This window comes from Rissa tridactyla, chromosome 6, assembly GCF_028500815.1.
Source record: "Rissa tridactyla isolate bRisTri1 chromosome 6, bRisTri1.patW.cur.20221130, whole genome shotgun sequence".
Lineage (NCBI taxonomy): Eukaryota > Metazoa > Chordata > Aves > Charadriiformes > Laridae > Rissa > Rissa tridactyla.
This window is the reverse complement of record NC_071471.1, coordinates 57,065,159-57,082,890: the sequence shown is the minus strand read 5'-3', so window position 1 is coordinate 57,082,890 and position 17,732 is coordinate 57,065,159. Positions and strand designations below refer to the sequence as shown.

Below are 17,732 nucleotides of genomic sequence, written 5' to 3'. Positions count from 1 at the left end.
TGAAGATCGATCTATTTAATATGATACAATGACAACTTGCAAGCACCAACAAGGAAAAAGGGATTTTGATAGCAGAGAGTTACTCAGTCTTTCTGAAATGGGCAGAACAAGATCCAACAGAAGCTGAAGCCAGATAATTCAGAGCAAAAATAAGACACAGATTTTTGGAAGAAAAACAAACCGCCCAAAAATCTTAACACAAGACAGGGTAGATTTTTCCCTTACCTCTAGGTCCTTCAATATGTTGCAGCTCCTACTTCCAGGCACAAAGCAGAAATAACTGGGGGACGTTTTCCAGCCTGCACTGTGCAGAGGGACAGGCTGGAGAGCATGAAAACTGCGAGCTCTGTGTCTGTGCTTGCCTAAAGGAGAAGGCTTTATCGGGGTTGCACATCCTGATCCCCTCCCTGCCTTCTGCAGTTTTGCTCAGGGAAACAGGTGAAGGCGTGTGTTTGCCACACCTTTCTCTCCACAGTATCTGCTTTTAGCCTCCAGCACTTAGAGGTCATCAGCAGAAGAGATTTCTGAGATTTCACGGGAGGCAGACAGGCACCAGTGGTTTCCAAGTGTTTTTATCAAAAAGGATTTCTGACTTACCTCTCTCTTGTTTTTTGGACCAAGGAATGGAAAATGGAAGAAAGTGATTCATGAACCTGATCAGTGGCATCGCCCCAGTTGTGTGGTAGAAGATGAGCTGCAGTACGTGCACATGTAAACCCTGGGTCTTATGGTCATGGGATAAGCCTAAGCCATGAGGAAAGGAAAATTTTCACCGATTTTTCTGGTGGAAAGAGTGGTTCAATCTGTGCATGCTCATGCTGGTTAACTGCTGCCAGCTGTCTATTTATAAAGGAACATGACCTAATAAACATTTTCCCTAGATTGGAGGCTGCTGTATGATCAGCACAGTGACACTGGATTGCTTTAGTGGGTGCATACCTGTAGGCAGGCTGATCACACCAGAGCCCCTGTAGGCATAAGCACTCGCTCCTGGTCAAGGATCCTCAGCCAGTATGAGCTGTTCCTACAAAAATCTGCAATGCCTGGCTGGGAACTCGTGTCTTTATGTACCTTAGGGACATGGGAACGGCTCAGGGTAAGAGTGAGCCAGCTTTGGTCCAGCAACAACATCAGGAAGACGTGGGAAAGAGGCTTCTTGCCACCTGCGAAAGCAGCAGCCAGCCACCAGAGCCCAGCTAAGGGCCGATGACCACCAGCACACTCGGTTTCTTCACCCTCATCCCTTCTTTTCCCAGAGTGGCATTTGGGAGCCTGGCCAGCCTTCAGGGGCCAGCCAGGTGCAGCTGGCCATAGCTGGCTGCTGGGCTGCGAGGGCTCAGGGCGCGGGGAGGCAAGCGGAGGTGTGCTGGTGCGGGAAGGGCTCTCGGGAACGGCTTCAGCGGAGAAGGAGCAGGATCACCCGGTGCGTGATCGCTCCCAAGAGCTCGGTGGGATGTGTGACCCTGAGATTACCCTTGCAGGAGCACCGGCTCCCAAAGATTGCTGCCGCATTTCTCTTTATAATGCTGTGCACAAGGCAAAAAAACCAACAAGCAGCAAAGTTTCACTGAATGAAAGTACGACCCATTCAAGGAGGGGACACCCGCTTGTCTGTCCTTGGCAGAGAGAGGTGGCGAGCCTGATGTCCCAACGTCCGTCAGTGCAAGTGTGAGTCAGAAGAAATAAATGCCCTTGTTGTACACAGTCAGTAGCTTCAGTGAGAGGGGAGAGGGGCTCTGCAGTACAGCCTGCTCTGCAGGGGTCTCCTAGCCCCGAGCGGCCGGGGTGACGTGGCCCCTCTCCCCTCAAGGCTCTTCCTAAACAATCCCCTTCTGCAGGCACTTGGGCTTGTGGAAGAGAAGCCAGGCAAACAGGATCACGGCCACCAGCACGAGGGAGCACAGCACCATCAGCCCCACGTAGCTGCCGTGGGAGAGAGGGGGCACGGCGGGCTCCTCTGCGGGGATCATGTTGGTCAGGTTCAGCATGTAGCCCAGGGTCCAGCCCGCATCGCTGCTGCCGATCTGAAACGGGAGAGGAGCAGGATCAGTGCTGGGAGGTGCAGGGGCTGCCTGCGGCGTTCCCAGGGGCGCCACTGCCCCGGCTGCGCAGCAGAGCTTGCAATTAGTTACCGAGGCAGAGCCCTCTCCACCACAAAACACACCTTGCCGAGGAAGTGGATCCTTTGCCAGTTCTTTTCAGTGAATTCATAGCCATTTTCCAGGAGGGAGAGGATGTAGGCTCCCGAGAAGCAATATTCGCTCAGGTACTTTTCTTTTATTTGGTGGTACGCTGGCTTCACCTAGGGAAGGAGGAAGGCACCAGGCTGTTAAATGCAGCTTCCTGCTGCTCCAGCTTGCGCCTGAGCATCCACTGCAGGTGTTGGGGGGATCTACCCCCTTGGAAGTTACCGCCAACCATTTATCCTACAGGAAAAAAACCAGCATCTCTTGCCACCCGGCAGCCCCAGCCCACTGCCACAAGCACTGCTCACCTCGTGCCACGGCCGGGCGCAGAAGCTCTCAATGGCGCTGGTCACTTTGTCCAGGGCAACGGGGCTTTGTTCACTGGTCAGGTTCAAAAAGTTCATCACAAAGTAGAAAGCCGAAAAAGCCTGAAGGAGAAAGAATATTTTAACCTGGCTGGGCCTCAGCAGGAGCACGACAGCAGAAATCCTACAAAAGGAAATGGTTTTATTTACAGATGGAGAAATATAAGAAGAAACATCACACACACAAAAGTAGGTGTATTTTCAAGACACACCTCTCAGAGCTGATGAGAGCTAAGGACCCCAAAAGGAAGGTGGAGGTAGAAACTTCACTGACCACAGTATCCTGAAGAACTTCAGTAAATCCCTCTCCTCTACGCACTGGTGACAGAGTGGCACCTGTCAAACTGCTTGCCACCACATCTGTGATCCCATTTTGGCAACTGAATGGGATGAATGTGCAGCCAATATCGCCACCAACAGCAGAGGTGATGGTCTGAAAGGACTGTACACAGCCCCAGCATATCATCCAAAATCCAGATTGCCCATCTTTGACCACGGCCAATTGCTGATAGGTAGGGAGGAGTTTATGAACAGGGCGAGGGAGCACTAACAGTTCCCCCAGAGAACCTCGCAGCCACTGGAGTCTTGCAGCTCTTGGACTGACATTCAGTGTGGTGTCACACATGACGTGTTCAGAGTGTGCACTGTTGCTTCATCGTGTCTGGGATGCAGACAGGTGACATGACTGATTGGTTTCAGTAGCATTCACTCACTTCTGGATGAATTTCAGACCTGGTACCACCACTGATCTCAGGTGACAAGGTTTGCAGGAGCAGCGTATCGTGCACAGCCTGCAGCAGGCTCTCCTGCCTCTAGTGCTGGCCACCAGGAAGGACTGCTTGAAAAATTAATCAGTAAATGGAGCACCCCAAGGAGATGCCTACAAGAGATGGGTTAGAATGGGAACAATGCAGTACTGGTAGGCCAGTATTTACTGCAGTAACTCTTACATGTACTTTCCTCACAGCAAGTACAGCACTACTTTTGTACTTACGTGTCCAAGAAGCCACCTTCTAAATGTTCTCTTGCTCCAACCACGGAGAAAAAAAAAAAATATATATACTCTAGCATTACTCTGAGTTTCTGCTCTTCTGATATTCTGGTTTATGGAGAGTTGAAGAATGTGAAGACTTACCCCAAAATCCCCTTGTAATGGAGGTAGGTATATTCCATTGAAAGAGCAACTGGAGTAAGGACAATGGGTTTTGTCAAAGAGTTTCTGGATGTTTCTTCGGCACTTTTGATAATCCCCCTCTCCCTGTATGTACAGCTGTCTGAAAGGGAATTGCTTTTTCTTGGCTGATGTGCAAGGGTTTTTGAAGAGGTCGCTTATATCTATAGTCCTCTGATACCCCTGGTGAAAGCACGGATCAAGGAGGCTGCTGTTGTCCAGCGTCTGAAAGTAAAATCAACTCAAGCTGTTACACTTCACTCTAGAGTAACACCCTGGCAAAGGGCCACAAGGAAGGATGGCCACGAGGCACTTGTCACAGTACCTCACACCAAGGCAGACATATCGGGGCAAAGTGACGAGGATGGTTTAAGGTATTGGCTGTGATTTGGGAGATGTGGGTGCTGCCACAGCTTCCCTGTAGGACTCTGAGCAAATTACTTTCAGCCACATTTTGTGAAGCTGCTGTTGGTTTGGGGTTCTCAGAGACGGTGAAACATCACCTCTCCCGAGGAATTCAGTTAAGCACAGTACGCCTGCTATCCCATTCCCAAGAATCAAAGCACCTCAAATTGGCAGTGCTTTTGAAAATGTTGACTGCGATCTCTTTGGGCATCTGCCCAGCCTTTATGGAGGATAATGATGTTTCCCAAACCCAGACTAAGGGATGAGACATTTAGCTGGGACTTTTACAGCACCAGTATGTGAAAGCTGGTAGGGTCCAGGATCTCCACCTGCAATTACAGATGTACTCGCCTGTAGGTCCTCGGCTAGTTTCTGTTGCAGAGCCTGGTCCTTCCCGTAGCAGAGAAAGCTGTGCGTGTACACCAGGTAATCCTTGCCGTAGAGACGGAAGTAGAGCAGGTTCTCTGGGGACTCACGAGAGTCCTCATTTGGTACAAAGGTAATCTGCGTTGAGGCTCCTCCCAGGTCTAGTGCTCCTGATGTCTCACTTATGGATTTCAGGGAATGTAGAAGTTTTGTCCAGCCAGACTTAAAAAAAAAAAAAAAAAATTAAAGTAAAGCAGATACATCAGGCATGGGGAAGATTTATTTGGGAGAAAAAAAAAAACAAACAAAAAAAAAAAGAAAGAAAGAAAAGAGAAAGACCTGTGAGGAGAGAAGCAGAAGCACAGAACACAAAGAACACAAGAAAGGCAGAACACAGGAAAGGCAGGAACACCTGGAGGGTGGCATGAGATCAGAACTGGAACAAGACACAAGAAAGATGGAGGTTCGGAAAAGCAGAAGATGGATCACGCCTGAGTGTTTGCAGGGGGGCTAAGAATACGAAACCTAATACAATTGTTATGAGAAAAAACAGTCAAATTACTGTTTCACCTCCCAGCTGATTTATAACCTCAATAGTAAAGAATCATTGTCAAACCTTGCAGGCACAGAAATATTTTAGATCAGGAAGTGAGGAGGATGCTGTACCCAAGTGAAATTATCGAAGATGGGATGTTTTATTTCAATGCTTTAAACCTGACTACAGCGGTACATGCTGATACTTACTGGTATCAGGATGTACGTGCAGTAGTTGCTGAGGCAAGACGTGCAGCTTCCTGACCTCTGCTAAATGGCTTACGAGGGAAGACAGTGCCTGCGACATCCTCCTGCAAGGCATGATTTACAAAGTGCTGCAAGCTGGTGATTCAAATATGGACTTGCCCTTGATACAGTACCTGCTTGAAATTGCCCAGCAGGTAGTTAATGGTGATCCACCCGTAGGCTCCTTCTTCCTGACCACTGATGATTCTGGCACCCTGGAAGTTGAAGGGAGCTGAGCGTAGCGTCTTCTCTACTGAAGACAAGACCTTTTCAGCTGCACTTCTATTCTCCAAGCTGGATGAATGGAAGAAAGGATGGAGTGACTCTGGCTGACAGCTCTCTGCAGCCTATGTGCTTTATGCTGTGCAGGCAGGCTGCAACTCCCCACCAAGCGTTAATTGTTATACAACAGTCATTCATATGGGTACATCCTGCTCTAACTGGCCACGTCCCTCTCTGTTACACCTCAACATCACAGCTGCCACCAGCTCTGACACTAACAGACCCTGCAGCTGAGAGCGGTACCTGGAGCAGAGACCACAGCTCTCGTTCTCCTGGGGCACATGCCCTGGTAGAGATTAGGGATTGCACGATGGAGATTTCTCTCACACTTCACCATCACCATTACAGAAGAAATCCATGCCCTCTGGTATCCCCAGGGAGATTTCCCAGGCAATACATACACAAGATCAGCTCCCTGTCCCAACCAGGCAAGAGATCTGGGGCACCCCCATGAAAATCACAAATTGGAATTAAAGGAGGATATGACTATGAAGTGACCTTAGCTCTGATGGTCTTGGGCTGAGTCAAGGTAGGTGGGGAGTCACAACATGGTTGGGCTCAAAAATGTGTCAGGCTTAATACCAGACTGTGGGGATGTCTGAGCATCCCCTTGATATGGGGGATGTCTGAGCATCCCCTGAGCATCAGCTTGGGCAATCGTTGTCTCTGCACTGCATGTGGGTGCTGGAGATGATGGAAGGTTGGAGTGAGTGGAAATGGACCTGCTGGGCAAGTAGGGGAGGAGCCCAGGGAGACTCGGGGCTCAGAGAGGCCAGTGGCAGAAGACAGTGTCTGGGCAGAGTGTGAGCTGGCAGCATTTCCAAGGACTTGGCCCGAGAGGCCCCCACTGAGCATCCATGGCGGTCCCAGGCGCAGTGCTGCAGGAGAAGGGGACAAGCCCTGCAGTACCTGAGAAGCCGCATGCCGGCGGTTGCTCCGAGGTAGACGGGTGTCTCTTGGTGCTGCTTTGAGGGAATCACCTCTTCTGCTTGTCGTAGGCACTGTGCCAGAGAGGGACCTGCCTTCTCCGTGGCATGGGCGTAACCTGAGATCCCAGGGCCTGCAAGAAATAAGGACGCTTCATTGCTCAAAGTTAAGCGTAACCCCAGAGTGCCATCATGAGCAGTCATGTTAAACCATACCGCTATCACAGGCGGCAACATCAGATTCAACCACCCCATTTTTAAGGAGTTTTAGAAACCCTACAGCACCAACTAAGCCCGATGCACGCAGGGACAGCCACAGTGCTCAGCATCTGCCACCTGCTCTCCGAAAAGCAGGTTATGAACTAGTGCTGAGGGATGCAGTGAGACAGACTATCTGCTTAGCACGTCCTGGACATCTGCAGACTCATCTCTGCTTCTGCCTAGGTGTACCCTGGATCCGCATCCTTCACTAGGCTGGGTCCTCCGGGGGAAGATGCTGTCATTTGTTTCTGTATTGTATACACACATGACAGCACTAAGTGTTTTGCAGCTATCCCCTTTTGTGCTAACCCAAAGAAAAATTCATTGTTCCTCCCTGCCATGTGTCCCCTGGTCAATGGGCTGCCCCAGGACACCAGGGCCTGCATGGGCAGCAGGGAAACCCAGTCTACGTTTGCTCCAGGTCGCCGTATGCTCAGCGTGCTGCTCGTGGCACGGCATGCTCCAGGCACCGAGCAGCCATCGCAGCAGCTCAGTAACAGCATGGCTCTCCCCTGTGCTGCAGACAGGCCTGAAAAGATGCCAGGCAGCCTCTGACAACACCTCTCCTCCCCCCAGAGTGCCGTGATCCATGATGGTCTACTCTGTTCCTTGTCATGCGCATCTCTGGGCTTCAGTTATGCCTTCCTAAACCATACAATATCTACACAGCAATTAAACAGAATAAAAAATAAACCATGACATGCATAAGTTGAGCATCCTTGGCCCACAAGCCCAGTGCTTAGCTTGCCCAGAAGCCTTGAAAAAGAGCAAATCATGCCCTCCGCACTCGCTGCCTGACCACTTCAGCAAGGGTGCATACAGACATTTTATTTATTTAAGTACATTCTTTGGTGTAGCTCTTTCCAAAAAGTACTTATTTCCAAGCATCCTAAAAACAAGGGAAGAAGTGGATCCAGCTTTCCTCCCAGGGAGGTCAGGCACATACAGCTCCCCGTGGGAAGCGGTGGGATATAGATTAGCTCACAAATCTAACACTGCTTTCACTGTTGGCCTCTTCCTCCTGGTTTCTCCCCCGCCAACCTTTGATTGCATTATCTCTTCTTCATCCCATGCCCCTTCCACAGCTCCCTTTGCTCTTACCTTCGACTTTACACACCTCCACCTGCTGCACCACCCCAGTGTCATTCTCCTTCTCTGCTGGCCACTCGTACACGTACAGGTTAGTGTGGGACGACCCCGCATCCAGCACAATCCCATACTGTGGGCAAAACAGAGCCGTCATTGCACCCAAGGCACCGAACCAGACACGGTGTGCACTGGTCCCCACACATGGGGGGACAAGAAACGAACAGCCGCTCTGGGAACATGCTGTGTCATTACTCTTCTCAGCAGGGCTTCAGTGCAGTTTCCATCAAAGGATATAAGAGCAGAGAAGCAGCAAAACTGGGCCTGTTTACTTAGGAAATGATCCCCTTTCTATAAAAAAAAAAGCCATATCTGTCTTTACCATGAAGATGTAAAATGAGATGTTGAGGTGCATGGAGCCAGAAAGAGAGGTTAGCCAGGCCCAGCAAGGGCAGCAACACATCCTGGAGGACTATGCACGCCTAAGCACCCAGCTTGGCTTATTTTCCCGTAAGAGTCCCAGCTCGTAATACCTTAATATTCTTCGGAAGTGGCTTGTTTTGGGTCACTGCTACAGCAATTAAAGCAATTACAGCCAAAGTAGAGAGGAAACCCAGGATGAGTAGAATCTTTCTAGTCTGGGACATCTTTGGTTTGGTACCTGTGACTAGAGCAGAGAAAGGATGTTAGTATCCCAGTAGCCCATCTTACCTCACACGCCAAAGCTCTTCAGGCACATTCCTGTAATCCCTTTCCACTGTGAAGCATCTGCCTTTGCCCATCACTACTCCCATCTCCTGCTCCGTGTCCTCATGCGCAATTTTTTAGAGGCCAAGCTCAGCCCTGGTGTCCTGCAGACCTGCTCTCACGGGCTGTGCCACTTCTCCATGGGCTGCCCTGTGCCAGGTGGTGATGACGGAGGACTTCAAGAGAAGGACTTCAGCTTATAGTTAGCCTGTCCTTGAGCTACCTGCAGGTGACTGAGCAACCATATAGCAAAAGCATCTGTATGGGGCAAACACCAACTTCTTCTATAGCTCTGCATTTGGCTTAATAATCCCTGAGACGCTGAAAGAACTGACTCCTAATATATAAACGGCGTAACCTTGGGGAACCCAAAGCTTTAACCCCTGTGACATTTTGTCCTAGTATACTTTGTGCTTCAGTTTTTTTACAACGCTTATAACAATTTACAACATCCTTGTCACTGGTAACGCATTTAGTCAGGCCAAGCAATGCTGTCCCGCACCTTGGCAATGCTATATAGAAAATATGATCTGCACCCCACTGGGTATGTAAGATTTCGTATGGAGATTTTTGATGCCACTTCTCACAAGACCAGTAAATTATGAATAGCCCGCAATTGCACAATTGCCATAATATGGTTAAAACCCACACACTTTGCAAAACATGTACCAATCTGATTCCTTAACTATTGCTGATATATTTGGCATGACCCATCCAACAAACTCAGATTTTTGTGGCTTGAAATACGTGGTTAGCAGGAGAATTCTGTAAAAAAGGCCACTTACGGCTGAAAGAAATAATTCACAACCAATATGTCATTTGAGCTTTCAGAACCAATATATGTATACCTGCATTGGTTAGTGGCTAGCATGATGCTATTTTATATGTTCCTGCTTTGGTGGAAAGGTGAAAGGTGGTCCCAGGCGCCAGAACTATACCAAGCGTTACCCAACCTTACAAATGACCCCAAATCCTAGCGTTATTTTCAGAAGTTAGCCCAACTGAAAAGAAGCAATTCATCTCTGGAAATCTGTAGACAGATAATGTCTTCCCACCTACCTAGAGAAAATGGAACCTAAGAGTGCCAAGAGAACTTGTTTTGAAGATCTCCAGGCAGGCTTCTATTGGAAGCCTAAATGCTGACCTGGAGCTCTGTGTTCCCTCTCGTCGCGCTCCTGTGTAAATCTGCTGCGGCTAACTCTGAGATTTGGAAGCTTGTTACGCTCGCATTTTGTGAGTGCCCGTTAGAGGCACAGCACGCTTGCCAATATCTCCAAGAATGCAGCTTAAAAAAATAGTCTAGTGCACATACCAGACAGTAGGAGGTAAGAATGCATTTTATACAGCTTTATTCAAAAAGGCCCCAGAACTCATGGCCTGAAGTGATTAGAAACAGCAAAAGCATGACGCCTGGGAGACTTTCTTCTTATTGGAGAGAGCAGTTGGCTCAGGTTATGATAGCACTGAGCACGTCTGTCGAACAAAAATTATTTTAGCACTAGAAAAATGAATAAAACCAGATGCTGTAATGTAAAATCAGCTGCACACTATAGATCTGAAGCTAAGCAGGCTTGAAAACTGAAACTGCTGCTGACAGTTGCGCAGCACATCCACGTAATTATTGCCACCCTCACTCTAACATCTCGCCTAGAGGCAGCCACTAATGGCTTTGTTGGGTGTTTACTGTCATAGGAATGAAGCATGGGTGACTTTGCATCATTTCTAAGATTTTCAGACTTCCTGTTGTGATGCGTGTTCTCTGCCTGCTGTATCTTTGCAGCAGCCACGCTCTGAAAGTAGCAGCATTAGCAGCAAAGCAGGAACGATTTTCTCCCTGTGATGGACCACCCCAATCAACAGCTGTAGAAATCCCTTGTCTGTAGGCAGAGGCATAACGATAATTGTCTGCATCCCACCTGCAACCTGAGATTAGTCATTTTTTTCCATTTTTTTCCAAGGCACATTATTTCCTTAACACTGAACATGACTTTTGCTTGAATTTTAGCTCAGTATCATGAGCACTTTTCAGGCCTCTGGGGGTTATAGATATGTGATTTCATTGCTGTATCCCATACCGGAGCATCCATCTGTGTGATCTCTAATGCTACCAAGCAGCATTTTATTTAAATGTTTCATACAAGAAAAGGTACAAAATTATAAGCACAATCCAGAAGGTATCCCAGCAAAGCAATAACCTTCCAAACAGACTTGAATCCTTGGTTATTTAAAAAAAACCCCAAACCCAGACCACAGCATTGCAAATCCAGATAAAGAATTCAATGTAATTAAAATAAAACTCACCTGCCATTTACTCAGAAAGGTGGGGTATTTGAACAAGTTCCCTTTTCTGCACACTCGGTTACCTCCATCAGCTCTAGGCATAATTACAAGTTCTGCAGTGGCTAAAAATTTAACTTATTCCCTAGACTCCTCCAGTTCCTTTGCACCCCACGTTCATGTCGCTGAATGCCATGCAAACGCTCCTCAGTCTCCACCAAGCGGGGCAGTACTCGACACCCAGCACTTCTGATTGCCAGGACTTTTCTTCCATCAGCCGTTTCCCTCAGCTAAAGTTTAGGCAGGCGTGATCTTCTGCCTCTGCGCCCAGCCGGAACCCCAACAGAGACAGATCTCCACTCTTTCTCCCATACTTCCCACTCTTAAAAACATCACGTAAGGCTGTAAGTAGGCATAGAAATGATGCTGCTTTTCTTCTTGCCCACCAGAGCTCAGAGGTGCCTGGTGCGGGAGCCCTGCCTGGCTGCGCAGGCATTAAGGACTCTCCAGATGCTGGAGCACCGCCCAGCTGCTCAGGCAGCTCGCCCTCTTTCTAATTTTGGTCTCCTTGGCCTTTTTTTTGTCGGGGCTACCACTGGTTCCATCCCGTGATTGGTGCAGATCCCAGAACATAAACAGCTTTAATATCCCTTCTGCCTCTGAGTTAGCTATCGACTGAGAACGACGCTGGCAGCCGCTCCAGCTAACAGCACTTTTGCTGCAGAAACCCTGTTGCTCTCGGTGAATTGCCCAGGAAGGACCACACCAGCGTGGGAGGCAGCTCTGCGTGAAGGCGAGGAAGCAGGATTGTCCTCAGTGTCTTCCAGAGCCTCAAGACAAATAGGAAACTACTCTTCCAGCCAACATCACGCTAAGTCACTGGCAGCTCTGCACGCCAGGAGATGTCACTCACAGCCAAGGCTGCCCACCTCCCAACTCCCTTCTCACCAAACAAGACTTGGCAACAAATGTTAACAGGAATCAGGCAACCAGCTGCTTTTAGAGATGCAATAAGAAGAGGCTAAGGCTGGCTTAAGGACTGAAATTAGGACTGTCAAGCAGAAGAGGAGAGATGCCGTGCATAGTCCAAAGCCATGCTCAGCTCAGACACATCATCTCTAATAACACAAATACTGTTGTACGCTCTGGCTTAGCACAACAGCTACAGTTGATGTTTGCTCTTTCCTTTGGATGCTCACGCTCAGCCTGTTACCAAAGGGACCGCCAGAGGCTGTACTGCAAGGCCATCGCTCTACCTCACGTCCTACCTCAGACACACGATGCTCTGCCATCATGGCCAGTGCTAAGTCAACCCAGCACCTCTCCTATGCAATCCCAGCAAACCCACACTTCATCACATTTCATTAAACTAGCCCTGCTGCACGCTGTAAGCAAAGGGAGTTCCAAGACACATTGCCTGCTGCCCACGAGGCTTGGAGTGACGACAGAGAATAAGCCGGCGCCTTACGAATCCTGCCCATCAGCTGGCAGCTACCTCTGCTGCTGATCACCCACGTTGCTGCTGCAGTCTGTTGGGAGTCTCTCCAATCTCTCGTTTCCGAAGCACACGTCCAGGCTTTGGGGGAGGGCTGCTGGATGCTCACGCTATCACGTACCCAAGCAAATGGGAATGTAGTCTGTGGAGCTCCTGAACCTAAACATATCAGAGAGATGCAGCACAGTGCTGAGAAGCCACTGAATTGTGACCCTTCACAAAGGGAAACAAGCGTGCTTAAAGACTGAGAAACTGGGAACAGTATGGATCGAAATGAGTCAGATGCCACCGTATTTTTAAAGCAAGGAGCAATGACTTGCCTGCCTGCCTGCCAGCTGGAATAGCGGAGGAGCCCATGGCTGAAGGGTGCCTGAGTCCCTCAGCAGCCTGAACACATCCAGTGCCTGTGACCGCCTCTGTGGCACAGGGTGGGCAGCTTGGGCAGAAGGAGCATCCCTCAGGGCAAGTGCCTGCAGCTGAACATGATCCGGGTCAGCAGGGAGCCCAACGTGCAGCCTGTGCACCTTTGTTCACTGCAAGAACTCGTGCCTGTGAAGTTCTGACCGCAGGGAAAGGGGATGGGGGCGGTCAGTGCTGCTGTTCAAGGTGGATGGGGGAGACACACATTAACCTCCTGCTGAGGGAAAATGAGCTTTTGGTAGTGATGAAGTTTGTCAAGCTGAACTGCACGCTCGGGGAGGTTGCTGAACTTGCAGCAGGTTTTGAGGCCCGCTGGCTAAGAGGCACGCCTGCCCTCGCACTCACCGCAACCACGCATCTGAGCCCATAAACACTCAAAAGAGCCACATGGCTTCATTTGTCAGCCCTCTTCTGAAACTTTCTCTGTCCCCATCTGACTGCTTACTCATTCTTCACCCGCCCTTTTCATTCACGGAATCACGGAATCACGGAATCTTCAGAGTTGGAAGGGACCTCTAGAGATCATCTAGTCCAACTCCCCTGCTAGAGCAGGATTGCCTAAAGCACATCCCTCAGGGCTGCATCCAGGTGGGTCTTGAAAATCTCCAGAGAAGGGGACTCCACAACCTCCCTGGGCAGCCTGTTCCAGTGCTCTGTCACCCTCACTGTAAAGAAGTTTTTCCGTGTATTTGAACGGAACTTCCTATGTTCCAGCTTGTGCCCATTGCCCCTTGTCCTGTCGCTGGGAACCATTGAAAAGAGCCTGGCTCCGTCCTCCTTAAACCCACCATTCAAACATGCTCTTGTCCAAATTACCTAATATTTTGCTGCAAAATAACGTAAACCACCTGTTTCAGGCCAAAATACTGTAACAGCTTTTTCTTAGGCTGGTGAGATGCTCAGCTTTGTCTTAGAATATACATACAGGCACATATGCAATAACTGAGTTGATTTGGTTTAAAGATTTTACTTCAAAATATCAGAGAAAGACACCGAACATGTTGAAATTAGAATTCAAGCTCTAGATCAGGATTTTACATCAGTTTTTACAGCTGTTAGGTGGAAAAGTGTGTCAGGCTCTGCTCCAAGTTTTAATTATTTATATGGGAAAGATCATGGTCTAAATACTGGCGTGATCTCTGGCCCTCCTTGTGGCGCTATACACAGTTATAAATACGCATTTACCGGATTATGTTTTTCCAGATTAAATACTTAGAAGTGCTGAAGTACAAACACTGAAATGTCAGCGAGATTGATAATCCAAACAATGTAATACGTTTTTTTTTTTGGATGCTGCCTTTCAGAGACATTTGATACTTTGAAATCACACAGCCCTACACGTCTCAAACCCCAGCGGACCCCAGACTATGCAGCCGGGCAGAGGCCTTGAACTAGTCCGTGCCACGTGTTAGTGAGCCGGAAGATGGAGTAAAGAGTGCGCCTGTTATATCTGCGACAATACCAAGTTGGGAGCAAAAGCACACTGACACATAGGACTGGAATTTAAAATAAATTTGATAAATAGGGGAGAGCCTAGGGAAAACATCCAACTCGCTTCAGTAAGGACAAAAGCAAATATGCCATTTATAAAATAGCCACCACCCAAAGAGGGCATGGTGAGCAATCGGTTAAGTAGCACTTCCAGAGAAAACATTTTTGCAGCTACAGCAGTTTGCAGTAATCCTTCCCTCCATCTAACGCTGGTAAAGCCTCCTAGGAAGTTCTATGACCAATTTTGGATGCTGCCTTTTAGGAAAGATATAGGCCACTTGGAGAAACTCCAGAAGAGAACAAGAAGAAAGATGAGAAGTCTGAAAAACTTGACCTATGAGGAAAGATTGAAGGAATTGGGTTGTTTAGTTTAGAAAGAGAAGAGCAAGGGAGACACGTTAGCTGTCTTCAGCCAAATGAAGTCTCTATCTGCCAGCGCTGCCGTAGCTGAAGCTGCCTCAGGGCAGGGATGGCTCCTGGACTTTCTCCCAGCTGTTTCCTTGGGTCAGAAGGCAAGGAGTTAGCAAGAAAAGGGCGATGCAGTCATAAGCCATGCTGTTAGCAAAGGCCAAAGCAATGTGTACGCTCCCCTCACGGGACAGAGCTGCATTTGAATAAATCTGTTCTCTCCTTTCCCCCCGCAATGCTTCAGGTTGCATCCAGACCTAATTCAGCCATGGCAACCTCCCTGCTATATGCTATCCAGACGCACAACATCACTTGGGGTGGGAGCACCTCATCCTTTTGCTGCTTTTAGAGTCATGACGTGGATACAACCCAGGAAACATTGGAGAAGCCCTGTTTTCCTGGGAGAAAGAAAAAGCATGTGGCAATCCTGAAGAGCTGGAGGGTGCTAGAGGCTGCAAAAGCCGAGCAGCAGCAAGAGAGGGACACAAAGGAGTGCGCAGCACAGAGGGGCTTTGTGCTTGGGGCAGTCCCATGGCCCTGTGGCGTGGATTTACTGCTGGAGGGGTGATGTCCGGGGGGTTCTGGGCAGGAGTCCCTGCAACGCGGGCTGCCCCACCAACAAATCCCCCATTCACCCTGTGGACAAAGCCAATTCCCCTGTCAGGGACCTTCCCACGGTGCCCGGCAGCGCTGGGTGCGCTGCTCAGCCTCCCCGGCTGCTCTGCAAGGCAATCCCACCCCCTCCCATCCCTGCATCACAGTCCTTCTCCCTGTCATTACACGCCATCCCCGCCAAAACTTTCCCAATGCCTGTTCATTAAATAGTCTATCGGAAGATATTCTTCTCACTTACATCCCAGGAGTCAGACCAACATACTCAGTACCCTCAAATACAACCAACAAGTGGCAGGATCCCACTGACACACTGACCTTTAGACAGTTAATTTTGACATTTCTATGATGTTTACTGGGCTTCTAAGCCTGTATCCTATTTGTACTCATTTCTTTAGGATTCACACATCAAAGAGGTTTTCAAATCAGAAGACACAACTGTTATTAGTTACATCAGTCTCCTACCAGGCAACTTCTGGTACTAATTTGCTATCAGCCCATCAAAGCTATATTTTAACTGGAGAAGATTTATTGCCATTACCCACAAAGCTTGACGATTCATCAGAAAATATCCAGTGAGTTCAAGACGGCTCCCCTCCCCCCCCCAGCTTATCACCTAAGTTATTGCTTGAATATATTTGGCTATCACATGATGGGAAGACATTTGCTTTCACATCAAATGAAAAAAAAATAAAAGCAGCATCAAGCACTGACACCTTTTCAGTTTTGTTATTGTTGACAGTTCTAATAGGCTGACTTGCAATGGGCCAATGGCGCTGCTAGGCTTCCTTTAGTACTTAATATCTTTAAATTCTACTTTGCTCTTCTTAAATGTCTAGACATAATTTTTTCCTTATGCTTCTTTTGACCATCTTCTATGCTTTCCAACTTTAAATTTGCATTAATTGCAGCTTCCCTTTTCCCCCTAAATATGCATCTTTTAGAGATGTTATTATTTTTCAAATTAGCATAACTCTTGACTGTTGGATTAAGGCTTTTGGGAAATAAAATAAGAACTGAATAGGCTGCTTCCGATTAGCATTCCTATCTGCATATTTTAGCTGACTCACCTCAAGTATTTTTAAGTTTGGGAAATCACTTCTTTTAAGAGCTACTAGATGTTATTTGTTGAAAAAGAGTAAGTGTACATTACTTGTATAATAATTTGTAACTGTCATAGCAATGTTTTTTTCTCTATCAGGATTGGGGCCAATATACATCTCCCTTGTGCTGGAAGTAATGCATTGCAAATTATGAGATGGTCACCCTCGGTTTTGAGGCATTACCCTGTCATTCACTAAAATCCACCATCATATCATCTTTCCTCATCCCTGTACAGACAGTCACACCCTTCTCTGCTGGCAGCATCCTGGCTGGTAATGGGCACTAGCCTTTACAGCTTTGGTCGCTTGTTCCCAGTTCAGCCCCAGGCAGCTGTTGTGTATGACTGCTTAATTATTGTTGCTGTTAAATACAGCAGGGGCACTGCTTTAATAGGAAGATTGGTGATGTGTGAGTCACATCACAAACCCAGTACAGCCCACCCTTCCCTGTGGCCCATCGGCCACCCGCACCAGGGGGATGCAGAAATTGCCATGGCAAAAAAGACAGGAAATAGCCTCCACAACAGCTGTTCCCTCCTTCAACACCCATGTTGGGTCAGCAAGTTCAGAAACTTCCTGGAAAACACAAAGTTCTGAGCACTGTAAATACTGCTACCCCCCAACAGGAGGTTCTGGCAGGGGAAACAACCACAGAGAAAACACATCCCAACCCTTCGCCACCCACAGCGCGCCCTGTGCCTGGCGCTTACAGCAGCGTCACGGAATCACAGAATGCTTCAGGTTGGAAGGGACACCTAGTCCAACCCCCCTGCAATAAGCAGGGACATTTTCAACTAGACCAGGTTGCTCAGAGCCCCGTCCAACCTGACCTTGAGTGTTTCCAAGGATGGGGCATCTACCACCTCTCTGGGCAACCCATTCCAGTGCTTCACCACCCTCATTGTAAAAAATGTCTTCCTTATATCTACTCTAAATCCACTCTCTTTCAGTTTAAAACCACTACCCCTCGTTGTATCACAACAGGCCCTGCTAAAAAGTCTGTCCCCATCTTTCTTATAAGCCCCCTTTAAGTGATGAAAGGCCGCAACAAGGTCTCCCCGGAGCCTTCCCTTCTCCAGGCTGAAAAACCCCAGCTCTCTCAGCCTGTCCTCATAGCAGAAGTGCTCCAGCCCTCTGATCATCTTCGTGGCCCTCCTCTGGACTCGCTCCAACAGGTCCATGTCTTTCCTGTGCTGAGAGCTCCAGAGCTGGATGCAGTACTCCAGGCTGGATCTCACCAGAGCGGAGCAGAGGGGGAGAATCACCTCCCTCGACCTGCTGGCCACACTGCTTTCGATGCAGGCTGGGATACGGTTGGCTTTCTGGGCTGCGAGTACATGTTGTTGTCTCA

General features: G+C 48.5%; 1 protein-coding gene across 10 annotated transcripts in view; it reads right to left on the bottom strand.

Moving 5' to 3' along the window:
- The window catches only part of ENTPD1 (ectonucleoside triphosphate diphosphohydrolase 1), a 32,518-nt gene continuing 14,786 nt past the window's right edge, over window positions 1-17,732 (bottom strand). For 8 of the 10 annotated variants that reach the window (XM_054205931.1, XM_054205928.1, XM_054205929.1 and 5 more), the window contains 9 exons: window positions 8,362-8,495; window positions 7,844-7,961; window positions 6,465-6,615; window positions 5,408-5,567; window positions 4,479-4,715; window positions 3,687-3,947; window positions 2,495-2,614; window positions 2,165-2,302; window positions 1-2,024 (listed from right to left, as the gene is read on the bottom strand). In XM_054205931.1, coding sequence (XP_054061906.1) covers window positions 1,818-2,024; window positions 2,165-2,302; window positions 2,495-2,614; window positions 3,687-3,947; window positions 4,479-4,715; window positions 5,408-5,567; window positions 6,465-6,615; window positions 7,844-7,961; window positions 8,362-8,495 — 1,526 coding nt within the window. In that variant the 3' untranslated portion in view covers window positions 1-1,817. Of the gene's footprint in view, window positions 2,025-2,164; window positions 2,303-2,494; window positions 2,615-3,187; window positions 3,432-3,545; window positions 3,948-4,478; window positions 4,716-5,407; window positions 5,568-6,464; window positions 6,616-7,843; window positions 7,962-8,361; window positions 8,496-10,876; window positions 12,278-17,732 lie in introns of those variants that run through there. The other 2 variants (XM_054205932.1, XM_054205938.1) reach the window with 2 other exon arrangements.